The 23,474-nt window shown below is 46.4% G+C and overlaps 1 protein-coding gene across 9 annotated transcripts in view; it reads right to left on the bottom strand.

Moving 5' to 3' along the window:
* The window catches only part of ARSG (arylsulfatase G), a 117,831-nt gene that overhangs the window by 91,827 nt on the left and 2,530 nt on the right, over positions 1-23,474 (bottom strand). For 4 of the 9 annotated variants that reach the window (XR_002731578.1, XR_002731579.1, XR_002731580.1 and 1 more), the window contains exons 1-2: positions 20,498-20,873; positions 8,745-9,509 (exon numbers count right to left, since the gene is read on the bottom strand). Coding sequence is in view for 6 of the 9 variants with exons in the window: in XM_023211973.1 (XP_023067741.1) it covers positions 8,745-8,962 (218 nt within the window). In the remaining 3 variants the exon portion in view is untranslated. Of the gene's footprint in view, positions 1-8,744; positions 9,874-20,497; positions 20,875-23,474 lie in introns of those variants that run through there. The other 5 variants (XM_023211968.2, XM_023211969.2, XM_031934319.1 and 2 more) reach the window with 4 other exon arrangements.

Genomic DNA, 23,474 nt, shown 5'->3' with positions numbered 1-23,474 from the left:
CTGGCTATCTTATCATTTTTAAACTGATAAGTGTCCAACAGCATAGCCCAGCTCAGATCTGCAAAGGACATTGGCAAAATGACATCCCACAAAGTCAAGGGCAAAATAGGTTGGCTGCTTAACCTACTGACATGTGCAAGGGGACCTGGGCCTTGCGGTGCATACACGAGCAATCTCTGAACACTGGGGAGCCCCGAACAACAACGCCCTCTGATAAAGAGATGTCTGCTCATTCGCGGTAGCTTTGGGTTTTTCACATACAAATAAAAAAAAAAGTTCATCATTATTTTTCATGTAGCCAATCTCTAAGCTAGCAAACCCACAAACGAGATAATCTACCCACGCATGGCAGAGAGCTGATTATAATAGTAAAAACGCTTCACGTCTCTCGGCCTCAGTTTCTCCCTAAGGGATATGGTGACATGAATGCTCTTTGACCTGGGCTACTCTAAATAGGCTTAAGCCTGTGGGATTTTAGGCCATCATCCCTATTTTATCTCCACGTAGATGGAGTTTAGAAGTCTGAAAAGGGATACCAAAATACGAAGGCACTGAAAGATTCTGCTTTTCTTCCCCCAAACATTCCTTTTTTCCTTTAACAAATAATGACATCATAATTGTGGTATGGATGGTGCTCTTTCTGTGCACAAAATGGGCAAATCACATCTCCTGTAGCCAGGCTGAAAACAAACAAAAAACGAATAGCATGCGCTGGCCACAAACTAAAAGGGAAATATTACTGAGACCTTTAGCTGTTGACTTGGGGATTTGGTCTAGGAATGAGAAGAAACAAGCAGATTCTAAGTCCTACAGCTCAGCCTGGGGAAGGGGTAGAGTCTGGGAATAGACAGAGCCAGGTGCTTTTGGAACAGAAGCTGAGAAAACAGGCCTCACCCTCCAGCCAGAGGAGGGCACGATGAACATGGGAGCAGGGCCGGTGTCATAGGGAATCATTAAGTGCTAGCACCCATCAAGCACCAATACATGCCAGGGACCCTTTTGCTGCCTTATATGACCTTATTTCCTCCTCACAATAGTCCTGTGATGTAGGTGCTATTATTTTCCCATTGCAGAGATGAGCAAACTAAGGCCCAGCAAGGTTTAGTAACTAGCCCAGCGTCCCAGAGCTAGCATGTAACAGACCCAGGCAGTCTAGTTCCAGCTCTCATGCTTGGGTTAGCCCATGTGTGCACACCTAGAAGTTTAGATCCAGGAGTCCAAGTACGTGAACAATTATTGTTTGAGCACCTACCATGTGCCAGGCATTGTTTTAGCCACTGAAGACATAAATAAGACAGATAAGGAGGTGATATTCCAGTGGGAGAGGCAGGCAATAAAGAAGTAAACAAAGAAGATCATTTGAACAGTGATACAGGTCATGATACAGAACAGGAGAATGGGTAGGAGACATGCATGGGAAAAGAAGGCAATGTTGGAGAGAGTGGTCAGGAAAGGCCTCTCTGAGGAGATGGTATTTGAGTAGAGGCCAGAAGGATGAGAAGGGATCAGCAGCTTGAAGCCTGAGGAGAGAGCTTGCCAATAAGGGGTAACAGCCAGTGCAAAGCCCCTGAGGCAGGGAAAAGCCTATGTTCAAGGAACAGAAACAAGTGCAATGTGAGGAACATGAGGAGAGGGTTGGAGATGAAGCTGGAGTGGGCAGGATAAGATCACAGGTGCCTGAAACTGCAGCCATCACACATCCCCAGCTGGGTGAGCCTCCTGAACAATGGTTACATCAATCATTTTGATGACTGACATCTAAATCCCATTTCTGGCCGGGTGCAGTGGCTCACGCCTGTAATCCCAGCACTTTGGGAGGCTGAGGCAGATGGATCACCTGAGGTCGAGACCAGCCTAGCCAACATGGTGAAATGCTGTCTCTGCTAAAAATACAAAAATTAGCCAGGTATGGTGGCACAAACTTGTAGTCCCAGCTACTCGAGAGGCTAAGGCAGGAGAATCACTTGAACCCAGGAGGCAGAGGTTGCAATGAGCCAAGATCGCAGCACTGTACTCTAGCCTAGGCGACAGAGCAAGACTTCGTCTCAAAATAAACAAACACATATATACATAAATACATAAATAAATAAAATACAATCCCATTTCTCAGGTTGCCTCTTATGCTTGGACAGCACAAAAATCCTTATTAGCACCTTATTAGCAAAAAAATGATGAGATTCCAATCTTTTTTTTTTTTTTGAGACAGGGTTTCACTCTGTCACCCAGGCTGGAGTGCAGTGACGCGATCATAGCTCACTGTGGCCTCAATCTCCTGGGCTCAAGCGATCCTTCCAACTCAGCCTCCAGAGTAGGTCAGACCATGCCCAGCTAATTTACTGATTTTTTTTGTAGAGATGAAGTCTTGCTATATTGCCCAGGCTGCTCTCCAACTCCTGAGCTCAGGCAATCCTTCCACCTCGCTCTCCCAAAGTACTGGAATTACAGGTATGAATCACCACGCCTGGCCTCCTCCTCTTTGACAGCCACACGGCAAAGCTGGCCAAATCTTGATGGATTCTCTTTGCTAATTACCCAATTCTGCCCAGTCCTGAAAGAATAAGGCTCTAGAATGAGGAAATCTGAGTTTGAATGCTGGCTTGGCCACTCACCAACTCTGGGCGTGTTACTTAACCTCAATTTCCTCATCTGAGATATAAGAGAAAAAGTAGGGTGGTACCAAGAATTAACCAGGGTAATGCCTAGAGCCTGGCACCTTGCAAGAGCTTGGTAAGGGTTAGTGATTGTTGCAGCTGTTGTGTTGATTCAAATAAAGGTGTTGGTCCCAGTGCACAGCCAGCATAGGGATCACCAGGAATTTGTCACTGGAACTCCACCTCATCCTTCCAAGTTTTGTCATTGGACCTTTTATCACCAGATTAGCCAATTCACACTGACATTACATATGGACATTTCTAGTAACAGTAACAAAAATAACCACAGCTAACATAGAACCCTATCCGTCATATGCTAGGCTCTATGCTAACTGCTTACATAGATGACTTTTTTTTTTTTTTTTTAATGAGACACTCTGTAGCCCAGGCTAGAGTAAAATGGCATGATCATAGCTCACTGCAGCCTTGAACTCCTGGCATCAAGGGATCCGCCTGCCTCAGCCTCTGGAGCAGCTGGGATCACACACATGCCACACCACACCTGGTTTATGGACTTTTTTTTTTTTTTTTTTGAGATGCAGTCTTGCTCTGTTGCTCAGGCTGGAGTACAATGGCGTGATGTCGACTCACTGCAACCTCTGCCTCCTGGGTTCAAGTGATTCTCCTGGCTCAGCCTCCCAAGTAGCCGGGATTACAGGCATGTGCCACCATGCCCGGCTAATTTTGTATTTTTAATAGAGTTGGGGTTTCTCCATGTTGGTCAGGAGACCAACAAACTGGTCTCGAATTCCCGACCTCAGGTGATCCGCCTACCTCAGCCTCCCAAAGTGCTGGGATTATAGGCACGAGCCAGTGTGCCCAGCCTGGATTACTTAATTTAACCCTCACAACATCCTGTGAGGTAGGGGTGCTATCACTGTCCCCACTTACAGAAGAGGAAAACAAAACTCCAAAGGACAATGCAGCTTGCCCAGCTCACAGCTCACAAATAGGAAGTGGCAGAGCTGGGATCTGAGCTCAAACTGTCTGGCTCCTGCCCTCTTAAGCATGACATTTAGTCTTCAATGCAACAGATACTGACTGACCACCTACTACATTACAGACTGCGTTAGAAGCGGAGGAAAAAGAGATATGTAGGCCCAGCACCGTGGCTCATGCTTGTCATCCCAGCACTTTGGGAGGCCAAGGAGGGTGGATCACTTGAGGTCAGGAGTTCGAGACCAGTTTGGCCAACATGGCAAAACTCCGTCTCTACTAAAAGTACAAAAACCAGCCGAGCGTGGTGGCGGGTGCCTGTACTCCCAGCTGCTCAGGAGGCTGAGGCAGGAGAATCACTTGAACCCAGGAGGCAGAGGTTGCAGTGAGCCAAGATTGTACCACTGCACTCCATCCTGGGCGACAGAGTGGAACTGTGTCTCAAAAAAAAAAAAAAAAAAAAAAAAAAAGATATGTAATATAATTGCACCAGACTGAATAGTGTTCCCCTCAATTTCATATCAATCCAGAACCTGTGATGTGACCTTATTTGGAAATAGAGTCTTTGCAGATGTCATCAAGTTAAGATGAGGTCATACTGGAGTAGGGTGGGCCTTCAATCCAATGACTGGTATTTTTATTAGAGGAGGGGAGTCTGGACACTGGCATGAAAGAACACCATGTAACAACAGAGGCAGAGATAGGAGTCCTCAAGCCCAGAATGCCAAGGATTCCAGCGGGCACCAGAATCCAGGAGAGAGGCAAGGAATGGATTCTCTGTCAGAGCCGTCAGTCGCAACCTTGATTTTGGACTTCTGGCTTTCCGAACTGTGAAAGGACAAATTAATGTTTTTTTGTTTTTGTTTTTGTTTTTTTGAGACGGAGTCTCGCTCTGTCCCCCCCGCTGGAGTGCAGTGGCACCATCTCAGCTCACTGCAAGCTCCACTTCCTGGGTTCATGCCATTCTCCTGCCTCAGCCTCCCAAGTAGCTGGGACTACACGCGCGTACCAATACGTCCAGATAATTTCTGGATTTTTCACAGAGATGGCGTTTCACCTTGTTAGCCAGGATGGTCTCGATCTCCTGACCTCATGATCCGCCCGCCTCGGCCTCTCAAAGTGCTGGGATTACAGGTGTGAGCCACTGCACCCGGCCAGGACAAAGTAATGTTTTAAGCTGTCCAGTTTGGAGTAATTTGTTCCAGCAGTCCTAGAAAATTCATTTATTCACAAACGAAAAGGAGCCAATAGAACCGGGCGTGGTGGCTTCAGCGTGCAGTCCCAGCTAGTCACCCCAGACCCCGTTGGGCAATAAGAGTTTGTGTCTGAAAGTCACGGTTCCCCACTGGCCGTGAGTAGGCAGAGGGAGAAACCAGCGATGAATCAGTTCATGGCCTCACAGGAAGCCCGGCTTTCCTGTCAACAAAGAAGAATGAAAAGCCATCGACCTCAGGCCAGAGGGCTATCCACCTGGCCACTGTCACGAGGCTCAGATGGAAAGAAACACTTTCATAAGGGGGTGGGGAGAAGGAGAGCCCAACGAACCACATTTGGCCTCTGACCCGAGTCGCCCTTTCTGCTCAGGATGAGAGTGTGACAGTAGAGACAGCACACGAGAAAAAAAAAATGTGTAAGCTTCGAAAATCTCAGCTTAAATAAAGGGACTAACATTTCCTCACTAACCCGCTAGACACTGAAAGCAGAAGTTCCTAAGCATTTGGCAACCCAGGCCCTTTTGAGAATCTGCTACATGCTAATGGATGGATGAACTGTCTCCCCAGAAAAATATTCTTATCTGCAAAATTTGGGGTGACATCCCAGGGCATCTTGAGCTCCTAGAGCCCATTTATTGACAAACAAATATTAATTGTCCACTACGTACCAGGTACTGTGCTACATGCTAGGAATATAAGCAGGAAAGAATAGATGAGGCATTTTTCTTCCTGAAGTCCAGAGCTAGGAGGGAGGTGTGTAAGTTTTCTGTGGCTGCCATAACAAATTACCACAAGCTATGTGGCTTAAAACAACAGTACAGGCCAGACGTGGTGGCTCAGACCCGTAATCCCAGCACTTTGGGAGGCCAAGGCGAGTGGATCACTTGAGGTCAGGGGTTCGAGACTAGCCTGGCCAACATGGTGAAACCCCATCTCTACAAAAATACAAAAATTAGCCAGGCACAGTGGCAGATGCCTGTAATCCCAGCTACTCGGGAGGCTGAGGCTAGAGAATCGGTTGAACCTGGGAGGTGGAGGTTACAGTGAGCCAAGATCGTACCACTGCACTCCAACCTGAGCAACAGAGCTAGACTCTGTCTTAAAAATAAATAAATAAATACAGTATAGGAGGCTAAAAGTATGAAATCAAGATGTCAGCCGGGCTGGTACCTTCTGGAGGGTCTGAGGGAGAATCTGTTCCATGTCTCTCTCCTGGTTCTGGTGGTTGCCGATGGTCATTGGTGTCCCTGCCTTGTAGAGGCATGCCTCCAATCTCTGCCTCCATCTTCACGTCACCATCTCTCTGTGTGTCTCTGTGTCTTCTCCTCTTCTTATAAGGAAACGTCACTGGATTTAGGACCCACCCTAAATCGATTCTGAGATCATCGAGAGCCTTAACCCATAACATTTGCAAAGACCCTATTTCCAAATAAGGGCACATTCTGAGGCTCTGGATGGACATGAATTTAGGGAGCATGCTATTCAACCCAACGTAGTGGTCAGATGATTGAACAGCCACCATGGAAAGCAGCAAGGACCATCACAGAACACCCAAGGCATCCACGAAAGCTTTCCTGAGGCCCTCATGTACAACTGAGACCTACGTAGTGACTAGAAACTAATTAAACAGAGGAAGTGGAGAGTGCACGAGGATGAACCCATCACACAGATGAGGGGAGGGCTCGCCCAAAGACCACTCAAGAGAGAAGGGGCGGTGAAGAAACCAGTTTGGGGTTTTGTTGGTTTTGTTTGCTTGTTTTGAGACAGAGTCTCACTCTGTTGCCCAGGCTGGAGTGCAGCAGTGCAATCTCAGCTCACTGCAACCTCCACCTCCCAGGTTCAAGCGATTCTCCTGTGCGCCACCATATCCGGTTAATTTTTGTATTTTCAGTAGAGATGGGGTTTCACCATGTTGGCCAGGCTGGTCTTGAACTCCTGTCCTCAAGTGATGTGCCCACCTTGGCCTCCCAAAGTGTTGGCATTATAGGCGTGAGCCACCGCACCCAGCCAAACACCAGTGGTATGGGGTTTGAGTTTTATCCTTAGGGCTACAAATGTCTTTGAAGGACTGGAAGAAGAAGAGTGTTTTTACAAAGTTCACCTTGATGGAGGTGAGGAAGAATTGGAGTGGGTGAGAACAGATGCAGAAACCGCCACCCACCAAGGGCATGTATCTCAGGAAAAGCATCAAGCTCTAGGATGCAAGTGGCCAAAATTCTGTGGAGATGCCCTATGCGTCATCCTAAGTGGTGAGCTGAAATGATTCCCCCCAAACCACATGGAGGAGTTTCGCCAAATGCAGACAGGATCCAAGCTGGACAATCAGATCAACGTTAGCCCAAGAAGAAAATCCTGAAGCCTGAAAGCTCTAACGCTTGTTCTCCATCTAAGTGGGAAAAGGAGCTGGGCGTTTTAACAAAACTCTGCAATAGCTGTTTCCTAAACACTTCCACTCATCAGATGCATAGGCTCCTCTTTTGTAGTCCCTTAGAATTTAGTATGCCTTAAACATAAGCCATGCCTCTCATAAATAAGTGAGTCATGTCTCCCACGCCTCACACACTCTCTGCTGCTCTTCAAAGGCCATCTCCTCCCTTGAAACCCCAGGTTGGGTTCCATACCCTCGCCTCTGTTCTCCAAATACTCTGGATGTTGGGGCTGGGTGCGGTGGCTCATGCCTGTAATCCCAGCATTTTGGGAGGCCAAGGTGGGCGGATCACCTGAGGTTAGGAGTTCGAGACCAGACTAACTAACATGGAGAAATCCCATCTCTACTAAAAATACAAAATTAGCCAGGTATGGAGGCATGCACCTGTGATCCCAGCTACTTGGAAGGCTGAGGCAGGAGAATCACTTGAACCCAGGAGGTGGAGGTTGCAGTGAGCTGAGATTGTGCCACTGCACTCCAGCCTGGGCAACAAGAGTGAAACTCCTTCTCAACAACAACAACAAAAAATCTGGGAAGTGGGCTCACAAGCTATCTGCTTATAATTCTTATTTCCCTTATTTCCCTTTCTTTATTTACCTTTTTTTTTTTTTTTTTTTGAGACAGTCTTTCTCTTGTTGCCCAAGCTGGAGTGCAGTGGCGCGATCTCAGCTCACTGCAACCTCCACCTCCCAGGTTCAAGTGATTCTCCTGCCTCAGCCTCCCAAGTAGCTGGGATCACAGGTGCCTGCCACCGTGCCTGGCTAATTTTTGTATTTTTAGTAGAGATGGAGTTTCACTATGTTGGCCAGGCTAGTCTCCAACTCTTGACCTCAGGAGATTCGCCCACCTTGGCCTCCCAAAGTGCTGGGATTACAGGCGTGAGCCACTGCACCCCGTCTATTTACTTATTTTTTAAGAGAGAGAGTCTCACTCTGTCACCTACACTGGAGTGCAGTGGCACGATCATAGATAGCTCACTGCAGCCTTGAACTCCTGGGATCCAGTGATCCTCCCACTTCAGCCTCCCAACTAGCTAGGATCACAGGAGTGTGCCACCACCGCTGGCTAACTTGCTTTTATTTTTTGTAGGAGTGGGATCTCGCCAGGTTGCCCAAGCTGGTCCCAAAATCATGGGCTCAGGTGAACCTCCTGCCTGAGCCTCCGCAAGCACTGGGATTACAGCCATGAGCCACTGCATCCAGCCCCTTACTTTCCTTTTAACCTGTCTCCTCTACCAGACAATGAATTACTTGAGGGCAAAAATGTTTTATCTCGTTCACCTCTGTATTCCTAGCGCCTAACACATAATAAATGTTATTAGACAGATGGATGGGTACTAGATGGCGGGATTTCTTCACGATGCTATGCTAGCTTCAAATCAAATTCATTAATAGATTAATTAAATCAGCATGGGTCCATCAATGACTCTTTAAGTGCTTTGCACGGCCCCCTTCCCCTCCCAACAACAGGAGTAAGACATCAAAAGACAGGCTGGCCTGGCATCTCAAGACTCACCTCATTCCCTCCGAAGCCATCTTATCAAGGTTGGCAGTGTCCTTTGTTTCTGCCCAGTTTGCGCCCAGGTCACCCCACCCCATGTCATCGGCCAAAATAATCACAAAGTTTGGCTTCCGGCCTCTTGTTTTCCCACTGATGCAAAAATCCACAAGAGGATAAAGAAATCCTGAGAAACTCACTCCCGCCAACAAAACCTTTAGAAAAAGCCAGCCCATGGTGGTTAAGGCAGGATTCCGATTGTCTGGAGCGACGGCAGCCACTACTAGAGACTTTTCTGAGAGCTTCCTTTCTGCTGACTTTCAAAGCAGGGAGTCTCTGGGGAGCAGGGGTGGCGTTTGCAAGAAGATGCTGGTGGCAGCGGTGATGGCGGTGATAATGGCTATAGGAGTGTTGGGGGCTATAGAAATGAGGCCCCCATCTGGAATCCTAATTCAAAAGAATCAGGAAATTTGCAATCCCTAATTTGGCTTGATCTTCTATGGTCAGTGTTTCCTCACTGCAGCTCAGTAAAACAACTGGTTGTGTTCAATAATTAGACATCAATGTCAATAACTGCTCTTTGGCCACTAAGAAAGTGACTCTTCTGTATTCAGGGCTGCAGAGCCACAGCACAGGCCTTACATCTGTCTGGGACTCCATCTGGTGACTACAGGATGAGTTCTCGCATCTGCAGAACACCTGGATGTTCTAGAAGCCACAGTCAGCCCCGAATAAGTTTCTGAGTTCCAGATGGTTGAGGGCTTCGTGTTTCTGTAAGGTTTCCTGAAAGAACAAAAATTGACAAGAAAACAGAGTTAAAACTGCCAGTGCAGCTGTGTTTTACTCAGTAGCTTAGGAAATAATCACTTTTCCATGCCAACAGATGTTTTTATTCAGATATTTAACTGATTCATCTGTTTCTCCACCTGAAAAATAGTGATGATAATAATACTCGCAACGGACCTATAATGACAGGGTTGGAAGTAACATTAGAGATGATCTCTGCCAGCCCACTCACTGTATAGATGAGGATATTGAGGCCCAGTGCTCTGGGTGGGACCAGGACCAGCCCCCAATGCTGCTAAATCCCAGTATGCCACTGAGAATTCTAGAAGGAGAGGTGAGACCCTTATTACCAAGACATGGTTATTTGTAATAGTCATGCTATAACCTAATGTTTCTACATTTAAAAAAAAAAAAAAAATTGGAGATAGGGTCTTGCTATGTTGCCTAGGCCAGTCTTGAACTCCTGGCTCCAGTGATCCTCTTGCCTCAACTTCCCACATAGCTGGGATTATAGGCATGTGCCACCATGCCCAGCTAAAATTCTTTTTTTTGAGACTGAGTCTCACTCTATCACCCAGGCTGGAGTGCAATGGCACAATCTTGGCTCACTGAAATCTCTGCCTCCCAGGTTGAAGAAATTCTCGCCAGGAGTGGTGGTTCACACTTGTAATCTCAGCACTTTGGGAGGCCAAGGTGGGCGGCTCACCTGAGGTTGGGAGTTCAAGACCAGTCTGACCAACATGGAGAAACCCCAGCTCCACTAAAAATATAAAATGAGCTGGGTGTGGTGGCGCATGCCTGTAATCCCAGCTACTCGGGAGGCTGAGGCATGAGAATGGCTTGAACCCAGGAGGTGGAGATTGTGGTGAGCCGAGATCGCACCACTGAACTCCAGCCTGGACAACAAGAACAAAACTCCATCTCAAAAAAAAAACAAAAAAAAGAAAAAAGAAATTCTCATGCCTCAGCCTCCCGGTAGCTGGGATTACAGGTGCCCACCAACACATCCTAGCACATTTTTGTATTTTTGGTAGAGATGGGCTTTCACCATGTTGGCCAGGCTGGTCTCAAACTCCTGACTTCAAGGGATCTGCCCGCCTTGGCCTCCTTAAGTGCTGGGATGACAGGTGTGAGCCACCACACCCAGGCCCAGCTAAAATTCTTAACAGAAGTTAATCTGGGGGAAAAGGAAATGGTTTTAAAAAGTTAATAACAGGCCGGGCACAGTGGCTCAAGCCTGTAATCCCAGCACTTTGGGAGGCCGAGACGGGCGGATCACGAGGTCAGGAGATCGAGACCATCCTGGCTAACACAGTGAAACCCCGTCTCTAGTAAAAACAATACAAAAAACTAGCCAGGCGAGGTGGTGGGCGCCTGTAGTCCCAGTTACTTGGGAGGCTGAGGCAGGAGAATGGCGTAAACCTGGGAGGTGGAGCTTGCAGTGAGCTGAGATCTGGCCACTGCACTCCAGCCTGGGCGACAGAGCGAGACTCCGTCTCAAAAAAAAAAAAAAAAGCTAATAATAGACTCTAGGTAGAGGACATATGGGTGCTTACTATAGAACTCTTTTAATTTTGCTGTATGTTTGTAATTTTCATAATAAAATGTCAGAAAAAATTTCATAATTTTTTTTTCATGGAAACGTGTCCCTTTGCATCCTAGCCATGTAATTTTAATAAGAAAATCTAAAGACATGTTCAGCCAGTGGTGCGTCCTACACATGGAGGTACATACGAATCTGCTGTGGATTTTGTGTTTATTAAACTGCAGATTCAGTAGGTAACACTTGGCCTGGGATCTGTATTTCTAACAAGCCCATGTGAGGCCTGTACTGCTCGTCTTTGGGTCACACTTTAAGTAGCATAGGTGCTGGAAAACAAAAACATCATGAGTCTAGTGCAAGAAGAAAAAGGAAAGTGCTTAATCTAACTGATGACTCAACTTCAGTGGACAAACAAAAGCAACAAATCAGACTGAGTTTTGAAAGACGGGAATTGAAGGTTATACTTTAAGCTAAAGATTGCAAATAGAGCCAAGGATAAAACTAGATTAGCTCTAGTTCACTTAAAAGCCCTAAATTTGCAAGTTTATTTTATCTATGTATTTATTTATTTTTAAAGAGACAGATCCCAGCTCACCGCCGTCTCAAACTCCTGGGTTCAAACGATCCTCCTGCCTCAGCCTCCCGGGTAGCTAGAACTACAAGTGTATGCCACCAAGCCCAGCTAATTTTTTTTTATTTTTTGTACAGATTGGGTCTCACTATATTGCCCAGGCCAGTCTGGAACTCCTGGGCTCAAGTGATCCTCCCACCTCAACCTCTCAAAGTGCTGGGATTGCATGCATAAGCCACAACATCCAGTCAATTAGGAAGTTTAATAAGGAGGAACAGAGTTGAAATTGTGGACCAAATAAAAATTTCAGTTGGCTGGGCATGGTGGCTCATTCCTGTAATCCCAATACTTTCGGAGGCCGAGGCAGAAGGATTACTTGAGGCCAGGGGTTCAAGATTAGCCTGGCCAAAATAGTAAGACCTTATCTCTATTTTTCAATCTAAAATTAACAACAACAACAACAACAACAACAAAGCTTCAGTTGAACACCCAATGTATGGAGCAGATTAAAGGAGAACCAATGTAAAAGATGTAAAAAAGATGGGCCTGGGATTATGACAGACACTTTTGCCAGTTGTACATCCTTGCCAGCCAACCCAATTGATCAATCCACATGGATGGGGGTGGTTAGAGGTATGTAAATTCTGGAAGACCTGGATAAAAACCAAAAGAATGGGCAAATACACACTTAATCAAAATAAAAGGAAATCAAAGTACACAGTCATGTCATCTGGAGGCCAATGAATCAATTGTTCAGAAATGCAAATTCTTTTGTTTCCCAAAAGGAGATGTATTATCTCAAACTCAATTAGACTCAACTGGTATTTGTTGATCTTGAGACTCCAAAGATGTCTCCCTTTGTAGGAGAAAGAGCCTTAGCACAAGGAGGGTAGTTAACAAATGCCTGTGGTCCTACTGCTTGATTCCAAGATCATTCTACTGGCTTCTGACCATGTGCAACAGACACAGGAGACTTTTCCTCTTAAAGCTTCTTAGCTTGGAACACTAGAGCGGCCTCATGCCTGGTCAGTAATCCATTTCAGAATGGATCCAATATAGACGACTTCAGGGAAAAAAAAGTCGCTTAAGAAAGAAGCTAAAATTAAGGTAGGAATATAAATAAACAGATTGTGTTTCTTCAGTGTTCCATGATGAAACATTCCATTGACGATTTTCAAAGAGAATCATTACTTAAAATTTTCATAGAATGGAAATAAGCAAATCTAGCCAGCACACCATTGCATTATTCTTCACACCCACACCTCCAGGGAGACATTTAATCCTTTCCCCATTTTTGTTTTAACTAAATGGAAAAGGCAGGCCAGATACTCAAAGAATGGATGCCCAGGTACAGACTTTGATTAAGATCTAAGCTCAAACTGAGAGCTCAAGTGCGATAAAGAAAATGGGGCTGGGCACGGAGTCTCATGCCTGTAATCCCAGCACTTTGGGAGGCCAAGGCAGGCGGATCACCTGAGGTCAGGAGTTCAAGATCAGCCTGGCCAACATGGTGAAGCCCTATCTCTACTAAAAATACAAAAAATTAGCTAGGCATAGTGGCGTGCACCTGTAGTCCCAGCTACTTGGGAGGCTGAGGCAGGAGAATCGCTTGAACCTGGGAAGCGGGGGTTGCAGTGAGCTGAGACTGCGCCACCGCACTCCAGCCTGGGCAACGGAGTGAGATTCCATCTCAAAAAAACAAAACAAAAATATAAGGAAAATGGTCCCATAGCCAGACTCAATGGCTCATGCCTGTAATCCCAGCACTTTGGGAGGCAAGGTGGGAGGACTGCTTGAGCCTGAGAGTTGGAGACCAGCCTGGGCGAGATGGCAAGACACGATCTCTACAAAACAATTAAAAAATTAGCCAGGCATGGTGGTGTACATCTACAATCCCAGCTACTCAGGAAACTGAGGTGGAAGGACCACTGGAGCCCAGGAGTTCGAGGCTGTAGCCAGCTATGATGGTGCCATTGTACTCCAGCCTGGGCAACAGAGCAAGATCCTGTCTCTGAAAGCAATACCTCCAAACATACAGCTACATAAGCCAAGCATTTGATTGCATCTAGCCCTTAGAACAAATGAAGAAAAGAAAATGGCCTTGCTTGCTGCCCTCAGATCTTATCTGATGTTATTTTGCCAGCTTTTTCTTTCTCCATCACTCTCAGAAAGGAGAGTAGACACAGGGAAGGAGCCCTCCTGGCTATAAAGAAAGGCAGAGTCTTTGGCAAATACAGCGTTCACCCTTCCTTCCACTGGGGCAGAAGGTACTCGGCCACGTCAGTCAACAAATCCCACAACGAAAGCCCATCTGCTCCATCAGAGCACAACTGACTGTGAAAGATCCTTGTTGAGGACAAACATGAACAATTTCCCACATCTCATGCTCTGCAAGCAGGAGTAGAGTGAACTTTAGTTGACAATCAGCTTTACCCATGATTCCTGTTCTTCTCCACGATCCCCATTTTAAAGCAGGGCTGCTAAGTGTGCTCAAGTTTGACCTCCCTCAGTGTCCAGGCTTGCTTAGGGGTAAAGGTACTGATAAACAGCCAAATGACCCACAGGCAGGCTGTGGGCCAGAAGCACTGAGAAGCAAATGGAATACAGCAACCTGAAGATCCGCTGAGCAGTGTCTGAAAACACAGAGCTGAAGTCCTTGGGCTTCCTGAGCCACTCACTTCATCACCTGACCCTCATTTCCCATGGGCCTCCCTGTGGCCAAGCATCCTCCTAGAGAACCTTGAAAACAGCTGAAATAACAAGAAGGTCGGGCAGACCTTTCTGGCAGAGGGTTCTGTTGGTTTTCCAGAGACAAAAGCATCTGATGAGCTGAGGCCAAAAAAGACAAAAGAGCAGTGGGGGACGGGTCTCTGGGATGTGAAGTCCTGTTGTTTTACTCCCCAAAATCAGAACATGGTCTGTGTGCTGGCTGGGGGCCAGGAGCCATCAGGGGCTGTCAGAAGGGGCCATCGTTGGGCATCAGCTGTTCATGTGTTGTCTGAAGCAACTCCCCAATGCATTCTGTCATTTGTCCACCAAATTTGTACTGACTGACAGGTTTTAAACCAGGGACGGTGCATACAGCCATGAATGAAACAGACAAAAATCCCTGCCCTCACACCACTTACTTTTTTGAGAGTGAGGGGAGAAATGAAATCAATAAAATGTAAATAGCATGGAGAACATCAAAGAAGGAACTCAGGCGTGGGATGGAGGCTGCAAAGTTAAAGGGGGTGGTCTGGGACAATCTCATCGAGAAAGTGCAATTTGGATAAGGATCTGTATGAGGTCAGGGAGGAAGCTACGCAGCCATCAGGAAGCCATGCAGGAAAGGTAGAGAAACTGGGAAAGGCTGAGGTCTGGCACAAGCAAGGAGCGGCAAATAAGCCACTGCAGAAGCAATGGAGAGACGAAGGGCAGGGATTAGAGTCAGAGAGGAAAGAAAAGCTTTTGCTGGGAGAGATGGGAAGCCAGAGGGATTGAGTAAGAGCAGCAGGCTCTGGCTTACATTGTAACAGAATCCCTGCCCTGTTGAGAATACACAAATGCCCTGCAGGGCGGCAGAGGAAACAAGCAGCTGAGTTAGGAGTCCCTTGCATGGGTTCAGGTGAGTTCAGGTGAGAGATAGTGCTAAAGTGAGACAAGCAAACATCACACACCGGGGCCTATCATGGGGAGGCAGGAGGGTGGAGGGATTGCATTGGGAGTTTTACCTGATGTAAATGACGAGTTGATGGGTGCTGACGAGCTAATGGGTGCAGCACACCAACATGGCACAAGTATACATATGTAACAAACCTGCAAGTTATGCACATGTACCCTAGAACTTGAAGTATAATAATAATAAAATAAAATTTAAAAAATAAATAAATAAAGCCCAGGGCACAAAACGTCAGGAGGTGGCCCTTCTGCTCAGGTGGCCATCCTGTACTCACACTACCTAGGCAGTGAACACTTCCTTACATGTTGCCTCACCCTAGTCCATCCAGGCGAAAAGGAAAACACAGTTCCCTCAATAGCCAGGACAAAGGTGTATTTATTATCTACACATAATAAATATCCTCGTGTCCCAGTCTTTTGCCCATAGACCCCAACATGTAATTTTGAGGCTGGCCCAACTTGGAAAGACTGCTTTCTTAGAGTGTGGGGGCTAAGGGGTAGTAGTCTAAGCTCAACAGAGGATGCAAAAGACATCTTTGAATGCCTCTATCCAGCCTGGGAGAGCAATTTCACTTAGGTAATTAAAATGCTTTTTTTTTAAAAAAAAAAAAAAAGCTTGGAGACTTCATGCCAGACACTGTTTGGGACAATATCATCTCTGCGAACCCAGCGATGCCAGGAAATGCATCCACAGGGGGCATATGACATCCTGCCTAGTTTTAGACTCGAACCACCTGTTGAGACCGTCACAGAAGAAAGCCATATTGCAGGAGCCAATTTGAGAGAGCCCAGGTGGTATCACGCCACACATCTAATAACCCAGTAGCCCTGAGGAAATTGTATCTGTGTCCTGGCTCACAGATCAGAGAGAGGACATGGACCTCTGGATAACATCTTTTCTCTAAAAGTCTATCCTCCACTTGAGAAGGAAAATCCTGAGGGGTGTGATCAAGAAGAAAGCTCCAGGAAAACTGTCTGAAATTAGCTCCCTGGAAGCCTATTTGCCACATTTTTAAGAACTTTTCACAAAACTGTATTTACTTATCACTTATTACACATTTTATTATGGAAGTTGTCAAACACACCAAAATTGAGAAACTCACATGTACTTACCCAACATCTCAATTCAACAATTATCAACATATGGTCAGGCTGGCCCTCTCCTTCAATTTCCCTTTGCCTCCCTCTCCACGTATGCTGGATTATTTTGAAGTAAGCACCAGGCTAGGGGTGGTGGGCCACACGGGTAATCCCAGTGCTTTGGGAGGCTGAGGCAGGAAGATCACCTGAGGCCAAGAGTTAGAGCCCAGCCTGGGCAACACAGCGAGACCCCATCTCTCTAGAACAACAACAACAACAACAAAATAGCTGGGTATGGTGGCATGTGCTGTAGTCCCAGTTGCTAGGGAGGCTGAAGTGGGAAGATGGCTGGAGCTGAGAAGTTCGAGGCTGCAAGTGAACTGTGATCATGTCATTGCACTCCAGCCTGGCCAACAGAGCAAGACCCTGTCTCTTAAAAAATAAAAAGCAATCCCAGACATCATATAATTTTATCCAAAAGTATTTTGGTACGATTCTCTAAAAGTTAATTCTTACTATATAACTACAATTCCATAACGCTCTCCTTTTAAAAATTAACAATGTATAGTATCATCAAAAATTCAATCAGAGTTCAAACGTCCCCCATTGTCTTATCAGTATTTTTTTTTTAACAGTTAGTTTGTTCTCATCGGTATCTAGACAAGGTTCACAATACACTGCACTTGGTTCACGCATCTCTTTTCTTTTCATTTATGGCTCCCCTCCTCCTTTCTCTGCATAGATTTGTAAATAAGTTATGTTGTTTGCCCTGTAACATTTCTCAAATTTTAGATTTAGCTGATTGCATCCTCTATTGAAATGTTCCCTGGACCCCTGTTTTCCCTGTAAACCGGCTTGTAGATCTAGGATGAGATCCGATCCAGGTTCGATTTTATTTTTTGGCAGGCCCACCTCATGCATCGTATCTTTCCCCTTGTCACGTTCAGCCTGATCGGTGGTTTACATGTGAAAGTTCCATTTTTTCAGCTAGGCGCAGTGGCTCACGCCTGTAATCCCAGCACTTTGGGAGGCCAAGGCAGGCGGATCACCTGAGGTCAGGAGTTTGAGACCAGCCTGGTCAACATGGTGAAACCCCGTCTCTACTAAAAATATAAAAATTAGCCAGGCATGGTGGTGGGTGCCTGTAATCCCAGCTACTTGGGAGGCTGAGGCAGGAGAATTGCTTGAATCCAGGAGACGGAGGTTGCAGTGAGCCAACACAGTGCCACTGCACTCCAGCCTGGGCAACAGAGTGAGACTCTGTCTCAAAAAAAAAACAAGTTCAATTTTTTCCCTTTGTCATTTTTGCATGAGAGTAGGAAACTTTCTCTTAAGAAAAATAGTGCTTTGTACTATCTTTTCTGTTTCTGTAGATTTACCCTTGCCCTGGATCCATTCCACTTCCAAATAATGAAATATGTTATTCTGCTATAAACTAAAAGTTTGTGTGCCCCCAAAATTTGTATGTTGAAGCCCTAACTCTCAGTGTGATGATATTTGAAGATAGGCCTTTGTAGGGTGATAAAGCTTAGATGAAGTCATGAGGTGATGGGATTAGTGCCCTTACAAGAAGAAACATCAGAGAACTTGTTCGCTCATTCTCTCTGCCATGTGAGGACACAGCAAGAAGGTGGCTGTCTGCAGGGCAGGAAGAGAGCCCTCACCCGGAACTGAACTGGCCAGCACCTTAATCTTTGACTTTCCAGCCTCCAAAGCTGTAAACAATAAATTTCTGTTGTTTGGGCTGTATTTTTGTAAATTTCTGTTGTTAGTCTATAGTATTTTTCTTTTTTTCTTTTTTTTTTTTTTTTTGAAACAGAATCCCGCTCTATCACCCAGGCTGGAGAGCAGTGGAGCAATCTCAGCTCACTGCAACCTCCACCTCCTAGATTCAAGAGATTCTCGTGCCTCAGCCTCCCAAATAGCTGGGACCACAGATACATACCACCATGCCCAGCTAATTTTTATATTTTTAGTAGAGACAGGGTTTCACCAGACTGGTCTTGAACTTCTTGTTTTTTTTTTTGTTTTTTTTTTTTTTTTTTGAGACGGAGTCTCCCTCTGTCGCCCAGGCTAGAGTGCAGTGGCCGGATCTCAGCTCACCGCAAGCTCCACCTCCCGGGTTTACGCCATTCTCCTGCCTCAGCCTCCCGAGTAGCTGGGACTACAGGCGCCCGCCACCTCGCCCGGCTAGTTTTTTGTATTTTTAGTAGAGATGGGGTTTCACCGTGTTAGCCAGGATGGTCTCGAACTCCTGACCTCGTGATCCACCCGTCTCGGCCTCCCAAAGTGCTGGGATTACAGGCTTGAGCCACCGCTTGAACTTCTAACCTCAAGTGATCCGCCCATCTCACCCTCCCAAAGTGTGGGGATTACAGGCATGGGGCAGCAAGCCCAGCCTAGTCCATGGCATTTTATTACGACATCCTGAGTACCCCAAGACAGATTCCCGCTAAAGTTTTACCTGAGAATCTCTGAAGCCAAGGCTCAGGTAGGGGCAGAAGTAGGGGTAAGACCCAAACTTAGAGAAAAAAAAAACACTCAATTTAGTGAAGCAGTTACTTAGCAAATTTGCCTTTTGGGGAATTGACTTTTGAGATGTGTTGTCTTATTTCCAGAATAGTATGTATCCAGGATTCAGCAGTGATTTGCTAGCTGTGTGACCTTGATATGTTACAGAATCTCTTTGTGTCTCAGTTTCCTCCCTTACCTGAAAACTGCAGTTTTAGCCTGGAATTAGATATCACAAAGAAAAGAAAAAAGAGTCACAGTGAACTTTCTCAACCCCAAACACAATGTGAGAATGAAATAATCCAACCCAAGTTCTCAGTAAGTGCTAAGAAATATTGGCTACTGTTAGTCCATCTCTTGATTGTTTTGAGGATAAAGGGATAATAAATATGAGAACACACTGAAAATGTGCTGCGCAAGCCAAAGCATTACTAACATTAAAATAAAACATAATGGCCGGGCACAGCGGCTCACACCTGTAATCCCAACACTCTGGGATGCTGAGACAGGAGGATCACCTGACCCCAGGAGTTCCAGACCAACCTGGGCAATATAGCAAGACCCCGTCTCTATTAGAAAAAAATTTTTACTCCCTGCAGCTACTGGTTGAATCTGCCAGAACTGTTTGTTAGCAAGCTCTGATGCTGGTTTCTGAACCTAGAGAAGACAGAAGCTACAAACACACCACCATAGTCTCAAACAAGGCAAAAAGCAAATAAAGAGTGATTTCAGTTTGCATTTTCAACGTTCCAAACTACGGTTCCTTGTTACACAATCCCACGACTATCTGTGCCATCTTGGCTAAACCTGAGCCAGGTCCCTTCAGCTAAGCAGACTCTAATAATAGCTGGCATCCTTGGAGTATGCTGCCTTCCAGCAAATCTGGTTTTGGACAATTTAACAATATGAGGTCAAGACGTAGGGTGCGTGTGAGGGGAATCTCCCCTTTGTTGATGTTACTTGAAAATGGAAGTTATATTTCCATATCAGAAACATTTCAAAAGAACTCTTTGTCCATGATGCTTGGCTAGCTAGGTGCTCAAGCAAGAAAGATCCACAGCTCCAGGGTGGAAACTATGTAAAGGCAGGGACATTCTGTATAGTTTATGCACTGCATAATTCCGGCACCTGGCCCAGAAGGTATTCAGTCAATATTTGCTGGATGAGTGCATGTAACACTCATCGACAGCCCAGCCGGCTCTGCCCCACCCTGCCAGCTTCATCTCATCATTCTCCTAAACTTGGATGACTTTTCTAAGTTCTTTCTCAAAAGACATTCACTTGTAATTCTCACTTGTAAAATTGCACTTGTTGAAATGCTGTTTTAGGTAACAATCACACATGTCCCGTCTTCTGAACTAAACTATAAACACTATGAGAGAACGAACCACATCCTCTGAGGTGTGGTTTTGTGGCCTGGGAGACAACAGTATTTGTCAGTGCTCACGAGTAGGCTATGGATGAGCAGAGGCTACTTGGATGGATGGATGAACGACGGGCGTGGGAGGGAAGGACGGAGGGATGGATGCTGCCTGGACCCAGTCCTGCTGTGTATCCCTACAAAGCTCACCTAACTCCACAGCCCCCCACTGATCACAGCAAGGCGGGACCCCTCCTCACCATTTGCCCACAACACAATCCTGCAGCATCCTTCTAGTTTCTTCACATCGTCCCCTAGCCATCTGGAAACTCATGGAGGCACTGGTCCTAAAGGGTTAAAATAGAAACTTAACATTGCCTATTGTTCCTGGGAATCCAGAAGCACAGGACAGGAGGTACCTGTTTAGACAAGAGAGAAAAAGTCAGCATCTCCCTTTAGGCAAGAAACCTAGCAGGAGAGCAGGTTTTTATTCCTTGGGCCTTGAGGAGCAGGGCAGGTGGGGCAACTTCAACAACTATCTGAAGAAAGCGTGACCCTATCGGGGCAAAATCCACGGGTCCCATGTGCAGCCCTTCCCAATACTGCCAATGAGATTCCATGACCCACAACCGTGTCATACAGTTTAATGTGACATGCATTCACTCCTAAATGCAATGTGATTTAAATAATTTTGTTCTGAGATTTTGAGTTGGTTGGTTGGTTTGAGATAGCGTCTTATTCTGTTGCCCAGGCTGGAGTGCAGTGGTGTGACAGCACCAACACACCCAGCTAATTTTTTTAAAAGATATTTTTTAGGCTGGCGCAGCAGTTCATGCCTATAATCCCAGCACTGTGGGAGGCCGAGGCGGGTGGATCACCTGAGGCCAGGAGTTCGAGACCAGCCTGGCCAACATGGTGAAACCCTGTCTACTAAAAGCACAAAAATTAGCCAGGCATGGTGGTGCACACCTATAGTCCCAGCTACTTGGGAGGCTGAGGCAGGAGAATCGCTTGAACCCAGGAGGCAGAGGTTGCAGTAAGCCAAGATCACGCCTCTGCACTCCAGCCTGGGCAACAGAGGAAGACTCCATCTCAAAAAAAAAAAAAAATTATCGGCCGGGCACGGTGGCTCAAGCCTGTAATCCCAGCACTTTGGGAGGCCGAGACGGGCAGATCACGAGGTCAGGAGATCAAGACCATCCTGGCTAACACGGTGAAACCCCGTCTCTACTAAAAAAATACAAAAAACTAGCCGGGCAAGGTGGCGGGCGCCTGTAGTCCCAGCTACTCGGGAGGCTGAGGCAGGAGAATGGCGTAAACCCGGAAGGCAGAGCTTGCAGTGAGCTGAGATCCGGCCACTGCGCTCCAGCCTGGGCCACAGAGCGAGACTCCGTCTCAAAAAAAAAAAAAAAAAAAAATTGTTTTAGATATGGTGTCTTGCCATATTGCCCAGGCTGGTCTCAATCTGCCTTCAAGCAGTCCTCCTGCCTTCATGCTAAAAGCACTAAGATTATCACACTCAGCCTGGGTTTGTTTTTTAGGACTTTTGCAACAGCTTTGAGATAATTTATAGAAGCCTCCCGGAGGCTATGTTCTCTATTTTTTTTTTTTTTTTAATTTTTAAGCAGTAATAGATGGCAAAACTACAGGAGCAGTCAACTATGAAGACTGAGAAGCCTAGGAATGAAATTCAGTACTAATCAAGTAAAAGTTACTCCAGAGTTAATGCCAGACACCAGCAATACATCGATACTGCACCAAATGGTAACGGGCAGGACAGAAATCAGTCATCGCCCGCCCCCACACACACACGAGTGGGAAGATGACCTCACTGTCCCCAAATACAGAATGGCCTCACCTACCTCCTACCTTCCTCTCATGCTGTTCACCTCTCCCCTGGCTCAGCACCCCATGCCAGTCCTCCCAAGGTCCTCTCTGCCAGTTGAAGGCTTCCCTGATCACCATCCTCCTCAATCCCCCAGGAATCACAGGTTGAAAGAGTGGCAGCCAAGAGTTAGGGAATCTGACCATGAGCCAATCCCAGTGCTAAGCCCCTTGCACGTGTGAATTCAGTTAACTTCGCAAGCGTACTAAGCCTTGCACACAACTCTGTAGCATTATTATTATCATCGTCATCACTATCTGTGCCTCAGAACCCCTTGGCAAATCTTTAAATTCCCCCAGAAGTGTGTGTTTCCCAGTTTGAAGGACCCTGCCTTCCTACCAACTGTGAAAATTGTGGGGGTGGGGGGTGCTGCAGGGGAGGACCCCAAATCAGAAAATAAACCTAGCAGAACTACCTGGACCATCAGTTCACTGTTGCTACATGGCGGAGCGTGTGAAGTTCCTGGCCAACTGGAAAAGCAGATATTAAAGTTTTAAAGCAAGAAATTGCTTCAGTGGCATACAAGTCACTCGCCCAGAACACAGGCCCTTGGGTGGGAGCACGGTGGGAGGAACAGAGACTGGAAGAGGAAGAATGGAAGGGTGGTTGAGCCATCGAAGCCTCCCATGGAAGCCCCCTTCACACACTCTCCCTCTTTGATGGCTGCCCTGAAGAATCAGCCCCCAAAAGCAGGCTTGCGGGACCCTCTTCCCAGAGCTCCAGACCAGATTCCTTTCCGTCTACTTAACCAAGTTGAAGTTCTCACAGGCTGGTAAATGCAGTGAGCTTATTTGCAAGCCAGGGTCATATCTGCCTAGCAACCCAACACGAAGACTTGAAGGACTATAAACGTGGACAGAGAACAGGCAGGCCAACTTTACACAAAGGAATCTGTTCTCATGCAAATGACCCTGCAAGAGGGCTAGAAGAGGGAGCCTTGGGGACAGCTCTGAAGAGCCAATATTTTCCCCAAGAAGATGTTGGGGGACTTCTTAAGGGCATCATGATGGCCTTGCCCACTGTAAAGGAAAGCCAAGAAGGGGCTCTGCCTGCCACTTGGGATCAGGCAGACACAGCGGGAGAGGCTACGAGGGGAGCTGAGCCCGTCACTTGATTTCCTGATTTTTCTGGTCCTGTACTCCAGACTCCAAAGGTTCTTTTGTTCTTATTTAGAACTAAACAGAGTTAGTTTTGTTTGGGGGCGAGGGGGTGTTGATTAGCATGGCAATGCAGTGCTTTCTCTGGAGAAGTTAAAAAAGCAGGGGTTTTCACGCTTGGTCTCACTAGGATTGAGGGAACAAGGTGAAGCCAGCCTCTAACTAGGGTGGGCAAAAGTCATGTTGCGTGACTTT

The sequence above is a fragment of the Piliocolobus tephrosceles genome, chromosome 16 (genome assembly GCF_002776525.5).
Source record: "Piliocolobus tephrosceles isolate RC106 chromosome 16, ASM277652v3, whole genome shotgun sequence".
Classification (NCBI taxonomy): Eukaryota; Metazoa; Chordata; class Mammalia; order Primates; family Cercopithecidae; genus Piliocolobus; species Piliocolobus tephrosceles.
This window is presented reverse-complemented; position numbering and strand designations above follow the sequence as displayed.